We start from the raw sequence: 24,540 nt of genomic DNA on the forward strand, positions 1-24,540 counted from the left end.
GAGAGAAACGTTATTATACATGATTACAGGAACTAATTCAGTTGAATTAGATATCTTTTAAAGGGTCAGTCTACCCAATTTACACAAGTTGGTTATTCATTAATCAAGCAATGTGTGATCAGTTTAACAGGCTCATTAAAAGTGTCCCAACTCCAGACTACAAACTGATCCTGGATGAGAAAAGTGACAAAATCAAGATACCGATACTGATGAACGTGTTCATCAAAGTATATTGTTTAATAAGCACTCTAACTGTACATAAACAAATCTACATTGTGTGCGCTGTGTTGTTGGTCTTTCAGAGTTCCTGTTTCCTGGTTGGTTGGAGCTGGATCAAGGGCTTGGCAACAGCTGGCCTCTGTTTCCAGCCTATAAGACCCGCCCCCATCCTGGCAGGCCGTCTGCTCCTTTTCTCCTGGCACCACCATGTGCTATATGTTCAACTTTTGAGTTGCTGTGTATGTTATTCACCATATGGTTGAACTCATATGTTGTGTGTTGAATAAAACTCCTTTATTTTAGTTAATCACTCACGTGTGCCTACCCGATCTGCTGTAGTCTTAGAGCAACAGGAAATTATGCTATATATGTGATGTCTCACCACCACCCACAATGTATTTTAATTTGTTCCAGCTCTGAACAGTTCCTTTTTTGTGTGTATTTCACTGTGGGAGAATAGTGTTCATCAACACCACACAAAACGACCGTATCTAGTTTGCATATTCTCTGCTTTGAGTACAGTTTTTGTAGATGTAACTGAACAGTTTTCATTGGAACTACTTTCTATAAAATAAATAGTCCCTCTAAAAACAGCTGGATAAACAGGACTGTTTCCAGAAAGAGACACATAAATTGCATTCCCCTTCATTGTTTAGGGGGAGGGGCAAATAAAACCAAAGCTATCTTCATGTCCAGATCAGTGAGAACATGTTTTTTTTTATATAATTTGGGTGAACTAGCCCTTTAAGTGAACATGTAAAGGCAGCAGCAAATTAAGAAGGTGAACTTGTTTTTCTTAAGACAGTCATTTATTTAGGCACTTGACACAAGCCATGGAATGTAAAAATCAAACACAACATTTTTCACATTCTTGCATCTGTAAACATGGTAAAGAGAATACATTCAGACAGTTAATTCACATTGTACTGTTCCCCCACCACCCACAATGGAGAAAAATATCAACACCTCGCTCAGAGTAGTACACCGTGTACGACAGCTACAAAACAGCAGTGGAGCTAAATACAAAAACTGTCACCCGACTCCCGTTATACCGTCACAACTCTTCATCCGTGGAGTCTGTCGGGCATAAAAGCAACATGCAGACACGCTGTTCCTGTGCTCTCGTTTTACCTGAACTGCATCTATTTTTCACATAACGTGTAGAAGAGGTAAGTACTTTTCAGATGAGGCATCTAAGTCTATTTAGCAGCACAAGAACACTTCTCTACATTATTCAAGAAATATATAAATACACTATATTTTTAGCAGGCATGTGCAAAGTCCAAACATGTCTGTCTGCTTTGGCTTATCACTCTCTAGGATGTAAACATTAATGTATAATAACTTTTTATTGTATTTGGCAATCACAAAAATATTTAAATGTATACATTTCCTTCTATTTATAGTTGTTGTTATGTTGAGGCCCTGAATGTCTTTGTAGAGCCTTCTGAGGCCAAAAAACACACACATTATTTCAGGTGTGTGAGGTGGATAAGGCTGCCGTCGGGCTACTGTTCGTGAAGAGATACAGAATGAGGTTTCGAACGTGAAAGCTACGGCTCGAGTATCCAAAGCTCTTGCTCATGTTCGTACACCCTGTTGTCCTGCGGTCCTCACTAAACTAAACATCCAACCTAAACAGCTGGCTCAGCTGGTGCTCACATCAGGCTGCACTTAGTGGAATGCTGCGCCGAAAACATATGTTTTGAGTGTCAAACACATGACTGCCTGTTGGCTTGTACGGTGCAGGTTTGTTTCCAAATGTGCAAAGAATGTGGTTTTGTTTCTTCCAGCATTACATTCCTGACTGTGTGAAGAAGCCAAAAACAAACACAATGTCAAGAAAATATCATTACAACAACCTTGAGTCTTCTCTGGTGGCTGTCGTCAAACATTGCTCAGAGGGGAAGGGTCTCACACTGGTGGAATTAGGACTCAATCTTAAACAGCTGTGAAAATATTGTGTATTTGGCCATATTTTGGAAAGAAACTGTGATTTGTTTTGAAAAATACTGAACGTGGAGCGTGGAGAGGAGGATTATGCTGCAGCAGACATGTAAGTGGGGACTTTCAGGCTGACAGTCAGTGTGTGTTAGACGCTCTAAACATACCGTAGGTTTCCTTTAAGGAGTAAAGTACACAGTAAATTCATGCTCAGTTTAAACAGTCAGTCAACAGATTAACCATTTTGTGTTGTTTGTCGTTTCTGGCCTTTGTGGTGAAAATTTAAACCACAGCTACACAGGGATTGTACTCATCTATGTCTGGATGAGATATTCTATCTCTGGCCGAAAAATCTGCGTGCTCAGACATAGACAGATTTTAGAAATCCCTTTTTTTTTTTAAATACCTGTCTAAATGCAGCCAATTATCCCGCCCCGTTCTGTGGAGTGAGACTCTCCCAGGGACAGATGATCTCTTTGGCTCCCACGGCTCCACGAGAGGCAGCCCTGCTCTCCTCGTCCTCGTCCTCAGACTCTATCGGGTAGATTCGGCACTCTGGAGGAATATCCACTTTAATCTGGAAAAAACTGATGAAATAGAGTGCAAGTATTAGCTCTACGACATTGGATTTGAAATGTAAAAAGGAGTTATGACCTTAAAGTGCGAACTTTCAGCTTTATATTGAGGGTTTTTCCATTTAAATTAGATAAACGGGGGTGACTGTGGCTCAGTGGTTAGCATGCCCATCTTTCAATTATTAGAGGATCAGTGGTTCGAGCCACGGCTCCGCTAGTCCATGTCCATGTGGCACACTTAACCCTAAATTGCTCACCGTTGCTGTGTCTACGGTGTATAGAGCAAAAATGTAAGTCGCTTTGGATAAAAGCATCAGCTATATGAAATGTAATAAACTATCAAATGTGTAGTCTTTTTTTTTTAACATACTCCCCCCATTTTTAACGGACTGTAACTGGATGAGTTGAGGTGAGGCACTACATGCAAAAACATTGTTTTTCATGCACGGGTCAATTTTGTCAAGCTATTTTGCTTCCATGACATGTCTTTTTTTCAGACTTGTGGAAAGAAAACATCTAATATACACATGTAAGTGTTTATTTTAATACTTGATGTCCTACTTCATCCCATTCTGCATTTTGAAAGCCAGCATGCTTTTCTGGCTATCCTGACCCACAATCCTCTGTGGATATAATCACAAGAGGGCCAAAGTGCAAGGTGCAATGTCAAGAGGAAGTAGTGTGTCCCAATTTAACTCATACTGCATGCAACAGTGCATACTTTGTCATGGCTGCTTCATTCCATACTAAAAACTAAAAAGAACACACTCACTTGCCAATCCGTCTGTGTGGAGCCTGACTCGGTTGACCCGGTCTGATTGGCTGAATGCGGCTGCTCGTCCCGGCAGCCGAGTGGCATTTGGGCGACCAGCTGGCGAACATGGAGGCGGGGGTGCAGCCGCGCCTCAGCAGACGACGCAGGGACAGAGCCATGCGAGACTTGGACACGTGTCCACCAACCGGTGCGCGAGCCGCAGGGTCACCCTCGCCCTCTCCTCCACCGGCCTCCACGCGCCGCTCGGAGGCCGAGGTGCTCTCCAAGGCCACGCTGATGGGGGAGGGGCAAGCCGGGGTGTGGACCAGGAAGGGGAGAAAGGGCGAGTCGGTGGCAGAGGGGAAGTCGGTGAGGCCGGAGTAGACGGCGAGGTGGGGGACCGGGGTGGTGAAGCGGCACAGCTGTGAGGTCAAAGGTCAAACAGAAAGAAACACAAATACACATGCATTTTGGAAAACGTTCAGGTCATTTAAAATGCAGCACTTGCATACCAAGAGGATGGAGTCCTAATAAGCAACACCTGATCAAATCAAATCAGATGTATAATACATATCCGGCTACATGACAATGAAACTACATGAAAAAAGTGAATGAATGACAACTCAAGACAAACAGAAAAACATGAGATGGTTTGTGGGTGTTTTATTAGCTCATGACAGATGGCAAAGAAAACATGCTGTACAATACAGAACAGTGTATGAGTGAAGATGGACAGTACAACACATTTATTATGAGAAACAACATGAATATCTTTATAGACAGAAATGTAACAGATGGTAACAGATATGGCTGTTTGGCATGACTTGTGTATAGACATGAGTTATTTAGCATGTTTAAAGGCTCAGTTCACCCAAATCACAAAACCTTACCTCTCATAGTGGTTTTATGAGACATTTTCCAGGTAAATACATACATTTTTGGTGGGGAAAAAACTCCCACGGTGACCCTTTAAAATAGTCTCAACTAAATTACGCATTGTCAGTATTGCACATTCCCCATTCCTACAACTATACTTTCCATTTTGCTTATTGAAAGAAAATTACTTTCTGCCGCACTAACTAACACATTAGCATGACGGCTGTTTGCAGTGTTGTGATTGAAAACATGTAGCTATATTTGTGCGGCCTTATGAGGCTGAAACATCCACCAACTAAGATTTCATTTTTTTCCAACCGATTGTCACACTGGAAATATATCTTTGTGATTATTTGACATAAGTGAGGAAATGTATGTCAGTGGATGTTTGAACATAAAGTATATATATATTTTAATTGCTTTTATATTTTACCATGTAAAGTGCCTTTGACTACCTTTTCAAAGCACGGTACAATACAATGCATTATTATTGTTATTAAACCTGCAGCTCTACACCTCTTATTAGGCAGCAGAAACAAGCTGAACATCATTTACATTTTAACACCTTTTAAGTTGTGAGCCAACAAGTTGCTTATTCACACATCCAGCAGACACAAAGTAACACTAGCTTGTATTTGTGTTTGGTCTCTAGCATCTCCTGAGGAAAATATATGGCTCTTTAGCTGCTAAATGCTCCACTATGTTCACCAAATAGTTGCTAACTCTGTATATCTGCTATTTGTATGTAGTACAAATAGGACTTTTTATCCCAAAATACTAAACTTTACTTAAAAGTAAAATGTAAACATTATCATTAATGAATAAAATGCAGCGTATTTTTAAAATGATTCCACTAAATAATTCTATAAAATCCCTGAACATCCTGTGTTTATGTTTATTTCTTCGCAGGAGGACGAGGAGGAGGGGGCGCCTCCTTGCCCTGCTTGCTGAGTTTGCTCATGACCTGCGTGATGTCAACATTGGCGGCCATCTTGGCCCGCTGTTCCTGCTCCATCTGCCGGAGGATGATGGGGCTGAGACTGGGCCGTCTCTTCTTTGAATTCTGCTCCAACTGGGCATCACTGGGAGGGAAAGGAGAGAAAAGCCGGAGATAGATGAAAATGAGATAGACCAGCAAGAGGAAGAGGAGGGAGGGAGAGACAGGGTGAAAATTACATTTTGGAGAGTGATGGATGTGGTAGTTTCAGGAAGCTACAGAGACACTAATAACAGCCAGAGACACTAATATCAGACAGAGATGAGAGAAATTAACTTCAAACACTGAAGTTTTTCCCTCCAATTAAACAAAAAAAGATTAAAGCTCAACATCATCTGAAAAAGTTAATTAAATGCATAAATGTGGTAGTTAAAAGCTGTCGCTTGCCTGAAATGGTGCTCATCAGGACAGATGGCCTTCTTCACCGTATCCTTAAACACCGGAGATTTCTGGTACCGCCCGTACGAGTCCTGAAAAGTACACGCACACAAACTCAGCTCGGATCAGTGTTTGTTTTGGCCTGTGGGACTCATAACGCCACCATTATGTTGTGTTTACTGACCTTCTTCATGAGCATGTAGATGTGAGTCTGGGCTGGGTCCAGCACGTATCTGTGTGGGTGTTTCAGGCCCTTCACTGTGACCTCCATCGTCTTTCCGTCGATGTTGATCCACCGCGGTGCACCGCGTGCCAGGAATGTCCTGGGATCCGGAGAGTGGAAGAAACAGTTAAAAACACCTGTATTAAGTACTGCACTTGAGTACAATGATCAGAGGATAACATTGTACTTTTTACTCCACTACAAATATCTGACAGCTATAGTTACGAGTTCAGCATCAATGAAAAATGAAGAAAACTCCCCAAATGTCTTCTTGTTTTGTCTGAACAACAGTCCAAAACGCAAATATATTCAGTTCACGATGATATTAAACTGCAACCAGAGAATGTTTGGCTCGAAAATCTAACTCTAACTAACCTCTGCCAACATTCAATGCATTCTACACAGGGAATAAATGAAGACATTACTTGTAGATATGCTCCGCTTTCTCTCTCATCGTCGCAGCTTCGCCCCACTTCAGATCTTCGCAACCCTCCCAGAATGCCAAGTTCTCACCTAAGATCGGTTAAGAATAGAAACTAATAAAAAGCTAAATATTCTTAGCCTCCAACTAATGGCTGAAACATCAACATTGTGTGAGCAGCAAGTTTGCAACGATACCACTTCTGTAATCAGTTCTTTTTCAAATAAATCAAACTAAGATCACGAGCATCGTACCGCTGAATTCTTTCTTCAGGAAGAGTCTGAAATCGTCTCGTCCTCGAGGGTCTGAGAGCAGCTCTGCGAAGCTGAAAGTCCACCTCTCCACGCGCATTTTAGTTGGTATTTCAACACTTTTAAAACACACAAATAAAACAAACACGTTAATCAAGGTTCTTCTCTGACTATCAACTATGTATCGTCCTCAGTGGACTCACTTGGGCATGTTCAAGTTCCAGTACGTGACGTCATCGGTGAGCCAGGGGTTGCTGGGCAGACAATTGGAGAGGAAAGGGTCGTGGCTTTTATAGGTGGAGCAGTACTTCACCAATCTGCAAGAACGGGGAGGAAGAAAGGCTCTGTCCTCTTGACCACATGTTGAAATGTAAAATGTTCTACTTTCCCTATAAAGTTTAAGTTTTGAGTTTGCTTGATAGCAGGATATCTTCAAAATATGAAGAAATATATTTCAAATATGTAGAGAAATGACACAGATCAATTACACATGATCATCTATATCACTATGTATTTCACGCTAACCATTTCTTATTATTAAACGGCAGCTTCAGTCACTTAACCCGCAGTAACTGTGTCTATATCGTCTGCGCATGACTTCCAGCAGCGCCGTCAGTGGAGATGCTATTTTGAGACGATATGATGACGCCAATATAAAGTGACTGGTTTGTCACAGATACAAGCAGACTGGGAATATGATGGACTGGCTTACGCGCTAATGGACACCGATGACTTCACTCTGGGCCTCATGATAGCCTGCTGGGTAAAGATCATCTATACAGGGAAGCGGAAGAGAGATGACAGCGATAAAAATGTCTGTCTCTGTGGATCCCTGATGGTTAACCACAACTGTGAGAGGAAAAATTATGGGACAGTCAGGGAAATTGTGAGGGTCACTCACAATTCTCTCGTAGACGTCGGGTGTGTTGGCCTGGGGAAGAAAAAAATATTAAAGGTTACATTTAAAGATTAAATGTCATATCACAAAAAAGAAAATCAACATCTAAAATCTGCAACGATTTTTTCGTTGTGTGTATTTGCGTGAGTACAATTGTGAGCTCTAAACCTGGACATTTTGGATAGTTACTATATCATCAAAGGTTTTTTTTGGCAGGTTTAAAACATCTTAGTTTTCTGTGTTGAAATTATTACCACAATCAATAAATCAAATGCTCAAAACTCTAAGAACCAAAGATAGTGTCCTTTTATTCCATGTATTCTTCTTCCTTGTCAAAACTTGCCGTCCACATTACCCACAACGCAACAGTGGTCTGGTAAGCTCACGAATTCCAACATATTTTTCATATTCAAACTTGTAGTCTTGAAACACAACCTATGTTGTGTTTCATCACATCACATACATCAGCCTTCCTGCAGCTCCCATAAAAAGACCTGAGCAAACCTTTTTCACACGCAGTCAGAGAACCGGAGACCTGTGAGCTGACTTGGAAGTGTAAAAAAGTACCTTTAATTAGGTTTAAAGTGGAGGTTGCAATAAGGGTTAAGCATGTAGTTGTGTCAAGTACAAACATGAGGGTTTGTGTGTGTGAGGGAGGGCGTGTGTGTGTGAGTGTGTGTGTTCATAACCAGTTTAAAAGACTGAAAACAAAAAGAGAGCCTTGGGAAATGCCTGCATAAGATAAGAGAAGGATAAGAGAAGAAAAGAAAAGAAAAGAGAAGTTAAGTTTAGTAATCGACAACTCAAATGATTGAAACAGTAGACAGGGAAAGGAAAGGAAAGTAGAGGACAAGCTTCCTTTACCGGATCTATGCATTAAAGCCTCTTATTGAATATAAGCTCATTGGCAGGAATTATGTCCCCACAGGTCACACAGAGACTCACCTGTTACCTCGTCTGTGTTTGGATCTGTTAGTCGATCCAGTCCATAGTCCATGGCGCTCACTGTGCCCGGCTACACACACACAACAACAACAACAACACAATTATTTCACAATGTGCTTTTACCAAAGGACTAATCAACTAAACCGGATGGCTGTGTTGTAATGCTAATCCCAGGCTGCTATTGTGTCACACTTCTCCCAACCATCTGAGACAACAAGCGGCCAGCCACGTGTAAAATGGGATTTTGTGAAATCACTGTTCGACATTTCAACTTAAAAGGAATGTGTTTGTTTTCAGCGGACGTGATTTGACTTTGCACCACGTTTACCAGCGGGAAAGATCTGTCCCTGGAAAGCTGACTTTGACTTGGAATAAAAGGATGAGTCTGTGTATTGTATGTAAATAATGCATCTCAAGAAAAACATTTTCTGCCGGAGGAAGATCTTTACAGATCGACTGAAAAGAGAAATAAATTCCTCTTACAAGTGAAAAGTTAAATTCACAAGCTATAAAAGGCATGAGGGGTTTTGCTGCTACAGCTTTAATTGGACTGGTGTGACCGCTGAGCTTCAAGGTAGCACACTTTGTTTACAGGGACGTTGTTGTATAACGGACACGTCTGACTTTATGACTCTTCTCCTGTTACACAATGTTTTCAGTAATCGTCAATTAGTGTCTTGAACTTTGGCAGTTCAGGAAAAGTTGCAAGTTAAAAGGTTTTTGCTTTAAGGGTCCATTAAAAGGGTTCAGTGCAGAGCAAACCACAATCTCTTCATGGCAGCTCCATTATATTTTGGCTACAATAGTAGAAACCAACAAGTAACAACCAAGCAGGCAAAAACATATTTTTCTTCATGCACTGAGAACATCTCAAATACACATTTAGGTGTTTATTTCACTACTTTGTCTATTTGCGTTTGAGGATTTATTCAAAATTCCCCAATAGTTACTGTTAGATAATGTCAAATTTGTATTAAACATTTCAGGAAACTTGTAATACAGAAGCTAATCATTGTTCTAATGTAAGTAACCAACTGAGTAAGGTTCATGGTAATATCTATCAGATATATTTGCCTGTAGCGTCTGCAAAATGTCTGTAATTTCACAATTTGTTTCTTAGAATAATGATGTTTTACTCTGAGCCAGACACCAAACTCTCAAGTTTAATTCCTGTCTATGTTCTGATGGTTTTCACTGAGCGGTTTGATCATATATTATTCATAGCCTGAACATATTTTATTACTAAAAACATGGTGGAAATAGATTTTTTATTTTATGGCTATTCACAGTATTGTCTGATCTGTGGAGGCTTTATCCAACATTGAGATTTCTGCTCTGGAAAGTTGTGCATATTTGCACATATTTAATAAGGTATTGGCTCATTTAAACATTTCAGAAAACGTATAATTCAGAAAACATTTATCTTAATGTAAGTATTAGTAGTATAAGTATTGTATACTAGATTGAATATAGCCTTTACTCATTGTGTTGTATGTGATCACTGAATAAAACACTACTACTAAGTAATTCATTAGCTACATGTTTCACCCTATACTCACCTGGGGTGTCACCTCTTAAGGCCCTCATCATGTAAGTTAATATTCGCTTTAGAGGGCAATGAAACAACTACAAGCCTGAGAACACGTGGTGAACCTCTTTCTGTCTTTCAGGGACCCAGGAGGTCATGGAGCCTCTTAGCCCGGTCAGTAACACAGCCTCATGATACCGGGTGGAACCCAGGCTCTCAATGCCACGAGCACTATAGGTGCAACCCGCCACACCACATTCTCCTACGCAGCGTGACATATTAATCAATGGTGCCCTTTTACTCTGGACTGGACATGCAATGGTAATGAGGCATCATGGGTAGAGATAATGAGATACCCTGGGAAGTGTAGAGGCAATTTATTTTAGACGTCTTAGTCTGCTGGCAATCCACTGATATATACATGAAGCTGTATCCTGTGTGTGCAGTGTACGTCTGATAACTATCTGTGTGTGTGTGTGTGTTTGTGTGTGTGTGTGTGTGTGTTTGTGTGTGTGTGTGTGCGTGTGTGTTCTCACCGGAGGTCTGTGAACCACCCAGTAGGCTCTCTCCTGGCAGTCAAACACCACACGGTCCGGTTTCTTCCTCTCTTTCGCGGCCCTGAAAATCGCACACAAACACGGAGCATCGTAACACCTTCTTGAGATCTTAAAACTGAGGGACGTCTCTCCGTTTGTCACACACCTACCTGTACTGCTCTTTAGCTTGCATCACGATGAAATCCCACTTGTGATTCATCCACTTGTGAAGACGGTTATATTGCTCCTGTCGACGTAAAACAACACCTCAGTAAATGCCAGCAGACTAAATGAATCCCTCTCGCTCGCCCTCAGTCTCACCTGCTCGTGCAGCTCCAGGATTCCTTTCTTGCGTATGTTTCTCTTCGCCAGGTAGATTGCTGTAGTGGTGAACGGGAAAGCGTGAGTGTCGGTATCAGGACGTGAGATCAAATGTGTGCCACTCCGGTCACACTCACCATAATCTGTATCCTCAACAGGCCACTGCTGCGTGGGCCAGAAGTACGGCGTCTGAGGGGACGAAAGTCACAAGTGTTGTTGTGATGTATTGGTTACAGACCAGAAGCCAAGTGACATCTAGAGTTTCTCAACATAATGTGTTTTAATGTGCATTTGATTCCCCATCGAAGCATTTTGAAATACATATTTGGAATCGTGCATTATTTACTCTTCTTCACTGCCGTTTAACTGCTGTGCATCCTCTTGCGAATGCAACAAAGCATTCATTCATAGCGCTATTAGTGGTTGAAAACTCCACGAGGCACCTTTTAAAAATCTCTTTAAACATGGCGGAGGAAGATAGCGGGCTTGGCTCTGAGGTTTTTGAACTGTAGTGTGTTTACCTGGAAGCGGTAGAGCGATGCATCTGGTTTGATCACTAAGCGCTTGTGGTCTTGGAGAGGGTAGATGTATCCCAACGCCACCAGCATGGAGGCAAAACTCCTCGCCTCTGGAGACAACCGGAAAAGAGTCGAGCAGGAATTCAACAATCAACTGACAGGCTGTGTATTTCATGTGTGAATGGCATCAGCGGCCTCATCGCTCACCTTGTGTGTCTCCTTGGAATCTGTCCGCTAACCATGCAATGATGTCTTCACCTGAGGAGGACAGATCAAAGCATAAGCCAGGGCTCACACAATATTCACCATCAGCTAGAAAAGCAGCTCTGAAGGCGAACTTCAAGAAATACGTGGTTGTGTGAGTCGATACGTAGGTGGGCTTCTAAATGCCAAACCCCTGAAATACCAACACTGACTCTGTTGTTAGCCTGAGAGCCTCGAGAACTGATGTGGAGGAGGAGGCACAGCAAGGAGGAGAGGAGAGGAGAGGAGGAGAGGAGAGGAGGAGTAAAGAAAGCGTGAGGAAATGAAAGAAAAAGAGACGGAAAGAGGAGAGACAGGAAATGAAAGGACTTGAGAGAAAAGATGATGGGAAAGGAATGGAATGAGAGTGATGAAGAGGACAAAGAGGAATGTGATGGAAAGGAGATGAGGAACGGAAAGAGGAAAGGAGTAAAGTAAATGTGGGGAGATAAGAGGAGAGAGGAGACAAAGGAAAGGAAAGGAGGGTAGATATAAAAAGGAGTGAGAGGAGAAGCTGTTTGCATCTTTGCTTGGTTTCATTCATTCAGCTGTTTTAAGCTGCCTGGATTCAAAGCTCCAAATGACGTACAACTAGGTTTCATCTTCCTCCTCTTCCTCCTCTTCCTCCTCCTCCTCCTCTCTGTTGTTCTCTTATTTCTGTCTTTGTTACTTGCTCTTTTCCTCTCGCCCGCTCGATCATCATCATCATCCTCCTCCTTCACCTCCTACTTTTTCCCTCTCCCCGACTCAGAGTCCGCGGGGGTTGTCATGGAGATTGAATCTGTAGCTCTCGAGTTTGAGCCCGAAGCTGATTTCCTCCAGAGACTGAATCACATCGAGTGTGTCCATACTGCCTGTGTGTGTGTGTGTGTGTGTGTGCGTACTGTCTATATGTGTGTGTGTGTGTCCATATTGCCGATATGTGTGCACGTGTGTGTGGGGCGTATGTGTGTGTCTATACTGTCTAAATGTGTGAGTGTGTAGTTGTGTGTGTGTGTGCATGCGTGTGTGTGTGTGTGTGTGTGGCCGTGCGTGTGTCTAGGTGTGTGCGTATGTGTGTAGTGTGTGTGTGTGAGCGTGTAGTTGTGTGTGTGTGTGTGTGTGTGTGTGTGTAGGTGTGTGTGCGTTCGTGTGTAGTGCGTGAGTGTGTAGGTGTGTGTGTGTGTGTGAGTGTGTGCGCTCTTACCAGTAATAGCGTGTGGTATTGTTGTTATAACCAGTCTCTGAGGCTGCGACTTAACTCCTGTTTTGGGGTCCTGCATCTCCAGCAGCAGCTTCTCCGCCTGCAAAGGAATATCAAGACGAGGCGAGAGGATGTTACCACGACAACTGATTGGAAGCTGAAGGGGGTAGAGGTCACCATGCCAACAGGTTGCTTTGACAACCGGTTGTGTTGACAGCCTTTATAAAGGGGAACTCATCGGCAGCTCATGGAATCAATGGATACAAGTAAATAAATAGGTGAGATGGATTTGGAGATAAAATCTGCTCCGACGTTAAGGACAGGATGGCGATGATGATGATCATCAACATCTTCCTCATCCCTGTTTACCTCTTTTCTGTTTAATGAAATATTTCAAATAAATGGCCCTCTAATTGCCTCTCTTAAAGATTTTAAATATCTGAGGCAAATCCTCCCCCTCTGATATTAAGGCTCGCTAGCAACGCTTGTGATTAAGTCTTTCTATCTGCGTGACTGAGTGACTCTCAACGCTCCCATTCAAAGAAACCTCCATGACAAATGACTGTGAAGCTTAACTCTGCATCTAAACAAGGGGCGCGGTGAGAAGAGAGGTTTGTTTCATGCCCCGATCTCACGGCTTTTGTTTGGCTTGCGTGGGAGGATCCGCGGTGAGTCACTGCCCTCTAAACTGTTTTCTTTAGTTCATCACATCATCTGATCCCACAGCTCAGGTGTGAACTGGAAAGCAAGAAATCCTGCAATGCATGAATTCAGTTTGTGTGAAAGTGTGTGAGAGAGCGTGAGAGTGAGAGAGTGTGTGTATACAGCTCCCAGGCCCGTTTGAAGTGGCTTTGTGCTTTGAAGTCATCCTGGAGAGGCAATAAGCCCGAGGCTGAGCCGGACCAAAGTGGGCTTTCATGGACCAAAACACAAAGTTCTCCTGGAAATGAGTGTAGCATTCCCCTGGAGAGCAGGACATTGTGAGTGCTGCATGCATCCCGGTACAATAGACATATTTTTGTCTTAACTATTTCCTGCACACTTTCTTCTTCTTCGCCTAATGCCAAAAGTTACTTCACTGTGATCAATATCCAGCCCCTGTAGTGGATCAAATTTGAAATGTGAGATGATGAATCGAGCCTCGCTCCGGCCACAGGACCGGGCTGCTGTTGTGCAATACACAGTGCCTGGATTACCTTCTCTCCTGCGGCTGGTTACTGTAGACTGAAGCACTGATACTGATCCAGGCTTAATGGTTATTAAACTGAATGACCTTATCACTGAGAAAAGGTTGCAAGAAAAACACTGTGGTAACATTTAGCGTGACAGGTAGAGTGCCCACTGAAACCAAGAGGACATGTGTTTGTTGTTTTGATGTTTTGTCATTCTGTTGCATGTACTTCTGAATGCTTGGCTCCTATACAAAATGTGTTTTTCCTTCACTCATCCTGATCAATCGGGAAACTCAAATTCATATTATGCATAATTAAAACATGGTATTTTTGTTATCTGTTTTGTTGCATTCTGTTTTCCGAATTATATATGTGGGCTGTATTGCTTTACAAAAATCAAAATGAATATAAAAGCAATAAAAAAAAACAGGATTCCTCTGAGGACCTGTAGGCATTAGTGCAGTTTTTTCTTGGCTAACAGTTTTTAAGAGCAAATGCCAATACAGCCCTGTTTATGGAGATGCAGCAGACCACTTCAACCCTGAGCTTTAGGTTGGAGAATGCATTTAAGTGGCTGATCTATAGGTGCGTCTGCAGGTAAAGTCTAGCCTGAGCAGGACTGTGATCATCATCTCTGATGTAAAAAAGATAGCCTACCTTCTTGAGACAAGCCATGCGTGGTCGATACCTCTGTCCATGATCGCGGAGAGTGTTTCTGATAGTCATGTCTAATGATCACTTCCTCACAGACACACACAGAATGCCACTGTCGCTTGTGAGTGCTGTGTCGTGTAGGGATGCTGGAAGGAAAGTGCAAAGATAGACACTGATGACGCCTTCAAGTGTTCCCCATAAGCTTCTGCTCGAAGGTGGGAAATTGGAGTTGTTTTGTTACGTTCTCATTTAAGTTAAACTCAGTTAAATTAGTTCAAGGAGAATTTGAGTACTTATTTAAAAAAGACAACTAGGCCGTTGCGAAATAACAGTAGATGGTATAAAATTATAAGACAAGTCAAAAATAATCAAAGTGTCACACTTTTTTTCAACGGATTTTGACGAATGCTCTGTGACAGTCACCTCATAAATTCCCATAATCCCATAAAAGCTCAGAACAAGGTCTACTCATAGAAAATCGAGGGGTTTCCCAACTATATTTCCAATTGTATTAACCCTTTTGAAGTGCGTTCAAATATACATATCATATTTCCAACTGTATTTAAAGGCAGCATGCCTAAAGAAAGACGGGAATCAACCAATCAGAGCGCGTCCTTTTCTAGCAGTTATGCAGTTACCAAACTAAACCAGCAGATGGCGACAGGTTACCATCAGTACAGACACCAGCCAAGTCTTGCGTTTTACAAAGATATAAAATAAATAGATTATTTTGTCAGCTGAATGTTTAAATTTAGTTCCACGTGTCCATACAACTTCAGGTGTTAATGACAAATTGTGTGATAGCCTCGTTAAGACTGATAATCACCTGCATACTTCATCCGACATATTTCTACAAGAACCTCAAATGTTATATTTATGTGCGTTAAAATATGCGCCATGTTTGTGTGAGTCAAAAACGTAAAAAAAACCAATGCATAAGGTGACCTAAAACTGATGGTAAACAGTCAGCAGCACTACTTCCTGAGTTTAGGGAAGGGGCTTGGTCGCGTGCCTGCGCCCCGCGAACGCGCATCAAATTAGCATCGATGAAGTTTGTGCGAACATGGCGGATTTCCTGCCGACCAGGTCCATGTTAAAAGTTTGTCTGCCCGTCTGCCTGCTGAACAGCGGAGAGGTGGAACAGCTCCGAAAGTCCAAGGAGATCGACCGATGTCTCTCCCGGGAGAAAACGTACGTGAAGCGGCTGGTGAAGATCCTGCTGCTCGGCGCGGGCGAGAGCGGCAAGTCGACTTTCCTCAAACAAATGCGGATCATCCACGGCCAGGACTTCGACCAGCAAGCCCGAGAGGACTTCAGAGCCACGATCTACAGCAACGTTATCAAAGGTAAAAAGCCCTCGCCGATACGAAAAAGGGCGCTTAAAATGGATGGGGACTAGTTTCCAACATCTGTTCCGCGAGTGGACACATAAACAGTCTACTGCTGTCGGCACACCCATGCGAAACCGTGTTCCAACTGAAATATCCACTTTTTAAACGGTTGTAGCCGTTTGGCGGTTGAATATTCAACGTTTTATTTTTTTAATCGTGGCCACACGCGCGCCATCGGTTTCTAGTAGTCATCGGCGAGTTTTGTTGCTCAACAACTAACACAGGGACGCAGCTAATGGAGGGTAAACCCACCACTGTGTGTGTGTGCTGTAAGGTGTTCCTGTTTTTCCACTCTTTGTATGTACAGGGAGTACTCTGAATAACTTTGACGACCTAAAACACTATGGGATTTAGTGTAAACGAAAGAAGTTAAATGCAGTTAAATGAATACCTCTGACAAAAAAAAAAGTTATATTATTATTATAAGCCTCAGAGATGTATTTAGTTGCACCATATGATCATGTGACTTGTGTTCACCCCCTCAATTATTAATATTACAGAATATATTAATGTAAATCGTTGGAAACATCAGTATGTATATTTGTGATGTAGGTTTATGTTTATCGTGGGGGTCGTGATACCTTTTTTTTTTTAAATGTGTTTTTACGTCAACTCATTCATCCGTCTTGTCAGATCAAACAGGTTTGTGAGGACACCTGTTATTTGTGGTCGCCAAGCAGTTCACCTGCTCTTCCAGTCTCTCTTCCAATTTAGGTTTCACTCTCATACGGCTTGCTGTAGATGTTTCATCATACTTCTTCCAGAGGGGTCTCTCTCTCTGTCTCTTAATTGAGGTGTCTTCACTTCCTCTCCAGGTGTCCGCGTGTTGGTTGATGCCCGGGAGAAGCTACACATCCCGTGGGGCGACCCGGACAACCAGAGGCACGGGGACAGCCTGATGGCGATCGACACCCGGTCGGCTAGGATGGCCAGCGGGCGGCTGGAGACGTCCGTCTTCCTGCGGTACCTGCCCGCCATCAGAGCTCTGTGGGACGACTCGGGCATACAGAATGCATACGACCGCCGCAGGGAGTTTCAGCTGGTACGTAGACTGACTGCGCACCCTCGCGTCGACACTGGTGGCCCAGTTTTTTTTTTTTTTTGTCACGCCACTCTCTTTCAACCAAATCCAGGAAGAGCTTTCTGGGCTTTTTTAGAAAAGTCCCACTGAGAGAGAGGCAGGGGAAATGGCAGTGGAAACAGAAAGTGAAACAGGGTTTCTTCTAAATTCATCCTCCTTTCCTCTCCTCACTGTGATTCTCCGTCTCTCTCTCTCTCTCTCTGAGCGGTCAGACATGTGATTGACTCAGCTTCCTGTTTACACCTCGCCCCGCTCCTTATGTCTTGGCTGTCAGTGTGCGTGTTTTTTTTAACACACTTGACATTTTACCCCAGAAAAACAGCTGCGGTCGCCAGTACGTCCGCCGTGTCCTTACCGGGACCTTCCTGTGCTCTCATTTCGCCTGGTGTCACTTTCACAACCTGCTGCGATTTAACAAACAACTACATTTGTTTAATTTTCTGTCCTGGTCATGTGATGAACTTTCTACATTGTCCAGGGGAGAGTAACGGGTAATGAGACACACAAGCAGAACATTTACATTTCCCTCTCGGTTACATAAGGCTGAACCGTTCTCAATGGCGTTTTGTTTTATGTCACACACACACACACACACACACACACACACACATACGGCTTGTTAGTGTTAGCTGGTTGTGCAGACAGAACGGGGAATAAGAGTGATCAGAGCTGGAATGTTGATCTGTAGTTAACCGGCTTTATGCTTAAAACAGAGCTCCAACTCTCCCACTCAGCGTTATTGGTGCACAAACAGCAAGAGGGTCACACCTCTAGTTCCACAAGGACGCATTCACGCACACGTTCTGTGTGCATGCGAGGCTGCGACTAACTATGAGAGTTTTTTATTTTGGTGTGTTTAAAACATGAGGGAAAAAAGGCGCCTCTTCCCCTTCAAATGTCTTGTTTTGTCAACGATACGAAACTCAAAACGTTAATAATTGTCATTTGTTTCATAAAAATCGTATGCAATGTTTGATCAATTTAAATGTATTGTTCTTTCGAAATCTCATCAGGGATGTTGCTCATACTTTATATTGGTGCAGAAAAGCTTTAAATTAGTCCATGGATTAAAATCTATCAGTTAATTTGTATTTGTTTTATACATTTAAAATACCTGGCCGGCTTTGCTGTGTTTTTATATCGTTACACATAAACATCTTCGATTTTTGGACAAAAAAAGTGATATTTATATGTTGTATCTGTCGATCAGAAATGATTGAATACATATTCTTTAACGATTATACTTTTACAAGTTGGCATATTTATTTTTTTTAATTCCGTATTCCTTATTCTGTGTGTGAATAACACACGGGACACGTACAGATTACCGTTGGGCAGGAACGTCAATCCACAAACACGTAATCTGTCGAACTATTGGTTATCGTTTGTTATTTTGAATGATTAACCTCAAAAAGAAGTCAGCAGGTTAATTACTGATAGAAAATGATTACTAGCTGCAGCCTTTTGTGCCGTATACGTAAGTTCTTGATTGTGAATAAAAACACCTCAGGGCTCTGCAATATAAACAACGTTATATTACTATTGCGATACGAAACTAGATATCATCTTAGATTATGGACATCGTAATATGATAGTCTTTTCCTGGTTTTTAATGCTGCGTTACAGTAAAGTGATTCTGAATTTAACAGACGCATTATATCCACATTACTGATGTTTATTTATCAAAAATCTCACTATCTAAATATTTAGGTAAAGCAACCATAGTCTATGATATCGTCACAGTATCGATTTCGACGCATTTGGTCATAAATATTGTGACGTATGCTTTTCTTCTCCCATTCAGACAGTAACACAAAGGGTAAAACCCAGAAGGAGCAGCTGAAGAGGTTTTCAGTTGCTCTTGTTTGCGAAGACTAATTTGTTTTTCCGCCGGCAGATACAACCCATTGTGTTTCCACCATGCTGGTTTTTGTTTGTTCTAAGTATTTGCATCACAAATCAGACGCGCCCTCAGGCTCTCTGGTTAATTATCATTAAAAACATATGCGACAGGCTGAAACCACCCATGGATCCTCTCGCTGCGCGTCGTACAAGGTTCACACAGCTCATCTCGAAAATCACACCATAAAGACTTTCTAGTTTCACTTTTTTATTCATCGTAGCAACACATCCTCATGCGACGGATCGGCCTCAACACGAAGCGCCCAGAGTCTACAGTTGAAATGACACACTGACATTCGTCATGTAATCCTACGTTTCACTTTTGCACTCGTGTTTATAAACGTCACGCTTTTATAATGAACTGATAGAGCTCAGAGGCTCTACTCGTCTCTTCGACGGCTTTTTGACAATTTTAAAACCGCCGGAGCTTCACAGATTCGATGTTGCCAGAGAATGTGGCCAGAATAAAAAAAATAGCTTCACAGAAAGGTAGCTCTCCTTTCTTTTGGCTGTAGCAAAGCTCTACTCCTCCCTTGGGTAATCTTAGCCTCGCTCACACTTTCCACGTGCGCACACACGCACACATATATACAAACACACACACACACACACAGGATTTTCAGGTCAGGTTAGTTTTTGAAAAGATCAAAAGGGGAGAACAGAAGCTAACAGTGGGGGGGAATTGACATTCAGAAACACTGCCCAAACCACGGCTGATTACATTTTAACTTTTTAGCAAAGGGTGTTTGTTTACTGTGTCACTAATGCAAAAATACTTGCCAAACAAACAAACAAACAAGAAGAGGTGGGCTGTGTTGGAGTGGAGACACTTTGTGGTCAGAGGGGAATCTGTTCTGCAGTTTTTGGTTTATGTTGAGTACAGGACGCACACACAGATAAAGGAATGCATCTCATTCTTGACAGCCTCATGTCCGGACTTGCTCTAATTGTGCATGAAGAGCGCCAGTATGGTCTAGGAAAAAAACACCCACACACACACACACACACACACACACACACACACACACACACACACACACACTGTGCTAGCCACACTTCTGTATACATCAAAGACGTACTTCTAAACACCTGTCTTCTGCAATATCAACTACTTTGCATCCTGCTTCAGCTACTCAGACACACACACTGCTTTGGAAGGGAAAACAAAGTGTGTGTGTGTGTGTGTGTGTGTGTGTGTGTTCTGTTGACTTCAATGCTTGCCGATAGTAAACAAGCATTGCATGCAGACGTTGCTGTTCATGACTAAAATGACTGAATCTGAATAAATTGTGTAGAATTAACAGACATTCCTCCTCTGTCCTGTCGCAGGGTGAGTCAGTGAAGTATTTCTTGGATAATCTGGATAAGCTCGGCGAGCCGGTAAGTTGTTTCTGCCTGCACCGATTGTTATAATCAGACGTGTTCATGTTATAGTTGATATTGCAGCACGTCTAGACCGCTTTAGGGTTCGCTGACGAAGATGCTCCGATTAGCTGAGAAAAGGCTTCGAAAATATTGAATTCAGTTTCCACAAAAAGAAGTCTTAAAAAGCAATCTTTTTCTAAAGACATATGTTATATCATTATTAAAACAATGTTGTCATTCATTATTTATACACTAAGCATTTCCTTAACCTCGATAGAAAGTCTAAATAATGTTTGATAATTAAATATTGCCCCATATTGGATTGGAACAACATTTTAACTATATTAATGAGTGTCTTGACCCAATATCCACCTTTTTTATAGTATAAATATAGTTTGCACAAAAAAGGAGGACCTGAGGGAATGCTTTGGTAAAGACGGATCTCCCATTAATTTCAATGCAAAACCAATTTTCTCAACTTCCAGCTGTTGTATATTTATGTTGGCATGTCGTTTTTCTTCTTCGTCTACAAGCTCAATTTGTCTTCTGCCCGTTCGATATTCCTTCCCTGAGTTTTCTCCCGTCTCCCCCTCCAGGAATACGTCCCCACTCAGCAGGACATCCTGCTGGCCCGCAAACCCACCAAGGGCATCCACGAGTACGACTTTGAGATCAAGAACGTTCCCTTCAAGATGGTGGACGTGGGAGGGCAGCGGTCGGAGCGGAGGCGCTGGTTCGAGTGCTTCGACTCGGTCACCTCCATCCTCTTCCTCGTCTCCTCCTCCGAATACGACCAGGTGAGAACGCGCCGCCGGCCTCCTCGTTTCCTTCCGTACACAAAGCTGCGATAGCCTGATAAAGTGGCACGTTAATCAGTTTGCTCTAGCAGATTATGTTTGGTGACTTTTTGATAAGTCCTCTCTCTCATTCTGTTGTTATTCGTTCTGTTTGCCTCAAATATAACTTAATTAGTTTATGGCGGTTGTGCTCTATGATGCCATATTTAAAAAAAAAAAAAAAAAAAGGTGTAATGCATACCTCAGTTTGAATGTTTTTGCAACTTTCATATTGCATTTAAATGTAAATATTTAACTTGATCTACATCATTTGATAGATTTCCTCAATTTTGGTCATTACATCATTATGACCAAGCTATTTAATGAGCAGGAAAATTATATATAATTGGGTGGGGACTTGCCACTGATCTCTGGTTTGCAAACGATGTAATGACGACACTGAATCTAAATTACCTCAATTGCCTGTGATAAAATCGATCATTATTTTGGCTCCAGGACGAACCTTGTGCACTTTGAGCGACCCCATGTTTGACATGCATGTGGTTTCACAATAAAGACGCCAATGGGATTGGTTTCTATTGCTTTGGCAACAACATAGATCACATTTAGATTTGACAGATCAGACGGGACTAAGTGGCGCTATTTGCTCGGACATTTCATTTTTACCTGCCCCAATTTTTCTTTTTTTATTACTACTGTTAATTACATCTCGTTCGATAAAGACTGGTTCTAGTACTGGAGGTAGTAATTGTACTCGCTGTTCTGCTGTCTTTCCCAGGTGCTGATGGAGGACCGGCAGACCAACCGGCTGCGCGAGTCGCTCAACATCTTCGAGACCATCGTCAACAACCGCGTCTTCGTCAACGTTTCGATCATCCTCTTCCTCAACAAGACAGACCTGCTGGAGGAGAAGGTGAAGAGCGTTCCGCTCAAGGACTACTTTCCCGAGTACACCGGGCAGGACTACAACCTGCCGGACATCCAGGCGTTCATGGTGGAGTGCTTCCGGGCCAAGAGGCGCGACGCCACCCAGAAGCCCCTGTACCACCACTTCACCACGGCCATCAACACGGAGAACATCAGGCTGGTGTTCCGGGACGTCAAGGACACCATCCTCCACGACAACCTCAAACAGCTCATGCTCCAATGACCCTTGTCAACCTGTGGAAGTAGAGGACCCGAACAGGGACAGACCACCCCCTCGCTCCCGACGAGGACTACGGAGAGACCAGAATCCGTTAGACGTCAGCATTCTTCTCTAGCCGTTTTTATATTAGTTTTTACCCACCTCCTTTTTGAAGAGTCAACCTTGTTAGTTAAGGGTTTGGTAGGGAAACGAGTCTGTGTGGCTTTGGCAGACTGTCTGTGGTCACAGTCTCGAGACTCTCTCCTCTGGGCCTGAGCGCTGACGCCAGCGCCTGTCTTACGGAAACCTGCGAAACTTTTTTACAAACCCGGGCACATGGTCTCTAAACCAGATACACAACTTGCCAAGCAACAGATGCAGGAGCGACAACGTCTCGACAACATGTAAGCAAAAGAGTCGGAGGGTCAAAACGCACCAGAATCGGCAGCGCCCATGCTGATTTGCCAGTTTGTGTCCAAAGCACTGAATTCTTCCAATCCAAAATCCCTCCCTTTTTTTTCCCGTTGCACCCTCCAGTGCTGCTTCGCGAACGTGGATTCTAAGCCCCTGTAGTTTGTCGAAGGTTTGCCATCTTGCTGATGATCTGGAGACTGCACAATTGTTTTGTTGTCGCAGCACCGTCCCTCCCTCTCCTCGTTCCAGTCCGTCGCCTATTTGGTCCAAAGTGCCGGCCCAGAGGCACGTGTGCCAGGACGAGGACCCGTTCGTTGATAGCGAGGAAAAAATGCGTTCGTAAAGTTCAATATTTTAAGTAGGAAATGGCTCCAGCACTGGCCACCTTGTCTGGGGGAAAAAAATATGCAAGAAAAGGGCAAAACCACAAGACTGAATCTACGATGCCTTTCCATTATAATGTCTTATGTAGACCTAATCACTGTTTAAATCCTGCATTTGTGCCTGTTGCCTCTATAGAATTAAAGCCATTATTAGTTGCCTTCAACAGATAACGAAGATGCAAGTTCCCATGCAAGTTGTCCTTTATGTTTTTAGTTTTTCTTTTAGGACAAAATTTCCTTAAATGGCGCATTAGGCAGTTGTGCCAGCAAGTGAACATGCAGTCCACTGTTTTCTCAGGGTTGAAATTTAAAACCAGCGTTAGTGCTGATCTAACTGAATAATGTAATCTTCGTCTGGGCGGCAGAGCGGTGAGACTCAGCCAGGCCTCAGTACAGTCAGCTGGGTGGTGTTTGGTACTGTATCCTCCTGGCGTTGACCCCTGAACGGTGACCCAGAATCCCCCCCTCTCTCTCTTTGTTTCCATCTCTGATTAGATGCCTTGTAAAGGGACAGACCTCCCCTGTTTGCCGAAATGATGAATGTCTGTTAGTAGATGTAGAGAGATTTGCTCTAGATTGTCTGAATGTACTGTAACCAACATTGTGAGTTGTGACTCCAGGCGTCTCTGAAAAAAAACCTTGACGGTTTGCTTGTTTTATACGCCAACTTGACCTATTTAGGAGTTCCCTTTTTTTTTTAAACAAAAAAAAGCATAAGGAATTTCTTGAAGGGGGGGGGGAAAAGTAGAAAAAAAAGCGTTAAATACTTTTGTCAGCGACTGTATTCTGTAGGGGGGCAATCTTTTTTAGAGGACAATTTCCAGGCACTGTTTGAATCTGTTTCTATGCCAAATCACCCAATGCTCTCTTGGGACTGTTCACATCGACATTCTCTATATTTTTTTTCTTCTCCCAAATTAAAGCTCCTGTGAGCGTCAATTTGCTTCTAGTTCTGGCTTTGTACATACTGTGATCTGTTGCCATGTAAATAACATTCAGGTGTATCTCTGTATATGTAAATGGTTGTAGAAATGGATTATTTGTTCCCATTCTGAATGCGTTTCAAATTACTGCTTTTCCAATGAAGATTACCTTTTTTTTTTTTTATTAGGATGTCTTTTTTTTTTTCATCACCTTCTTGAAATTCATTCCTGTGCCAAGTCTCATGCCACTCTAACCCTATCAATAAAATACACTTTTCTAATGAAAGTAGGCTGCTTTTTCTTGATTTTTACATCTTGTTAAGTTTGTTTATTCCTCTTTGTGATTAACATTGGCCCAACAAAAAGAAAGACGTTACAAAATTAACTTTTTTTTTTGTATTTCTACATTCAAAGTACACTTAAACGAAACATTCTTTGGACACATTTTATAATATCAATTGACAGTCATATATATGGTGAGGTGACTTTTTTGTATTGCCTGTCATGATTTAGATCCTCTCT

At 42.5% G+C, this 24,540-nt stretch overlaps 2 protein-coding genes across 2 annotated transcripts; one reads left to right on the forward strand and one right to left on the reverse strand.

Annotated features, from left to right (window-relative positions):
• Window positions 1-2,587: 2,587 nt before the first annotated feature.
• Window positions 2,588-14,723, reverse strand: rgs9b (regulator of G protein signaling 9b; the record flags this gene model as incomplete). Its single annotated transcript, XM_079238048.1, has 19 exons — window positions 14,640-14,723; window positions 12,814-12,910; window positions 11,592-11,642; window positions 11,388-11,494; window positions 11,004-11,055; window positions 10,867-10,925; window positions 10,716-10,792; window positions 10,546-10,627; window positions 8,489-8,551; window positions 7,540-7,569; window positions 7,351-7,412; window positions 6,842-6,955; window positions 6,642-6,757; window positions 6,392-6,479; window positions 5,928-6,066; window positions 5,753-5,835; window positions 5,333-5,450; window positions 3,511-3,914; window positions 2,588-2,750 (listed from the first exon to the last, which is right to left on the reverse strand). Exons 1-19 carry the CDS (start codon window positions 14,706-14,708, stop codon window positions 2,588-2,590), a joined length of 1,974 nt encoding a protein of 657 aa, XP_079094174.1. The 5' UTR covers window positions 14,709-14,723.
• Window positions 14,724-15,684: 961 nt separating this feature from the next.
• Window positions 15,685-24,225, forward strand: LOC306752211 (guanine nucleotide-binding protein subunit alpha-13-like). Its single transcript, XM_079235940.1, has 5 exons — window positions 15,685-15,982; window positions 16,843-17,069; window positions 20,340-20,390; window positions 20,972-21,172; window positions 21,951-24,225. Exons 1-5 carry the CDS (start codon window positions 15,700-15,702, stop codon window positions 22,320-22,322), a joined length of 1,134 nt encoding a protein of 377 aa, XP_079092066.1. The 5' UTR covers window positions 15,685-15,699; the 3' UTR covers window positions 22,323-24,225.
• The last annotated feature ends 315 nt before the right edge of the window (window positions 24,226-24,540 follow it).

The sequence above is a fragment of the Taurulus bubalis genome, assembly GCF_910589615.1.
Source record: "Taurulus bubalis genome assembly, chromosome: 2".
In the NCBI taxonomy this organism is placed as follows: Eukaryota; Metazoa; Chordata; class Actinopteri; order Perciformes; family Cottidae; genus Taurulus; species Taurulus bubalis.

Excerpts from the sequence above, each read along its gene's own strand:
- LOC306752211 (XM_079235940.1), top strand. The coding sequence starts at position 15,700 with ATGGCGGATTTCCTGCCGACCAGGTCCATGTTAAAAGTTTGTCTGCCC. Across the intron at positions 15,983-16,842 it reads CTACAGCAACGTTATCAAAG|GTGTCCGCGTGTTGGTTGAT; the intron begins GTAAAAAGCCCT and ends CTTCCTCTCCAG. Across the intron at positions 20,391-20,971 it reads TGGATAAGCTCGGCGAGCCG|GAATACGTCCCCACTCAGCA; the intron begins GTAAGTTGTTTC and ends CTCCCCCTCCAG.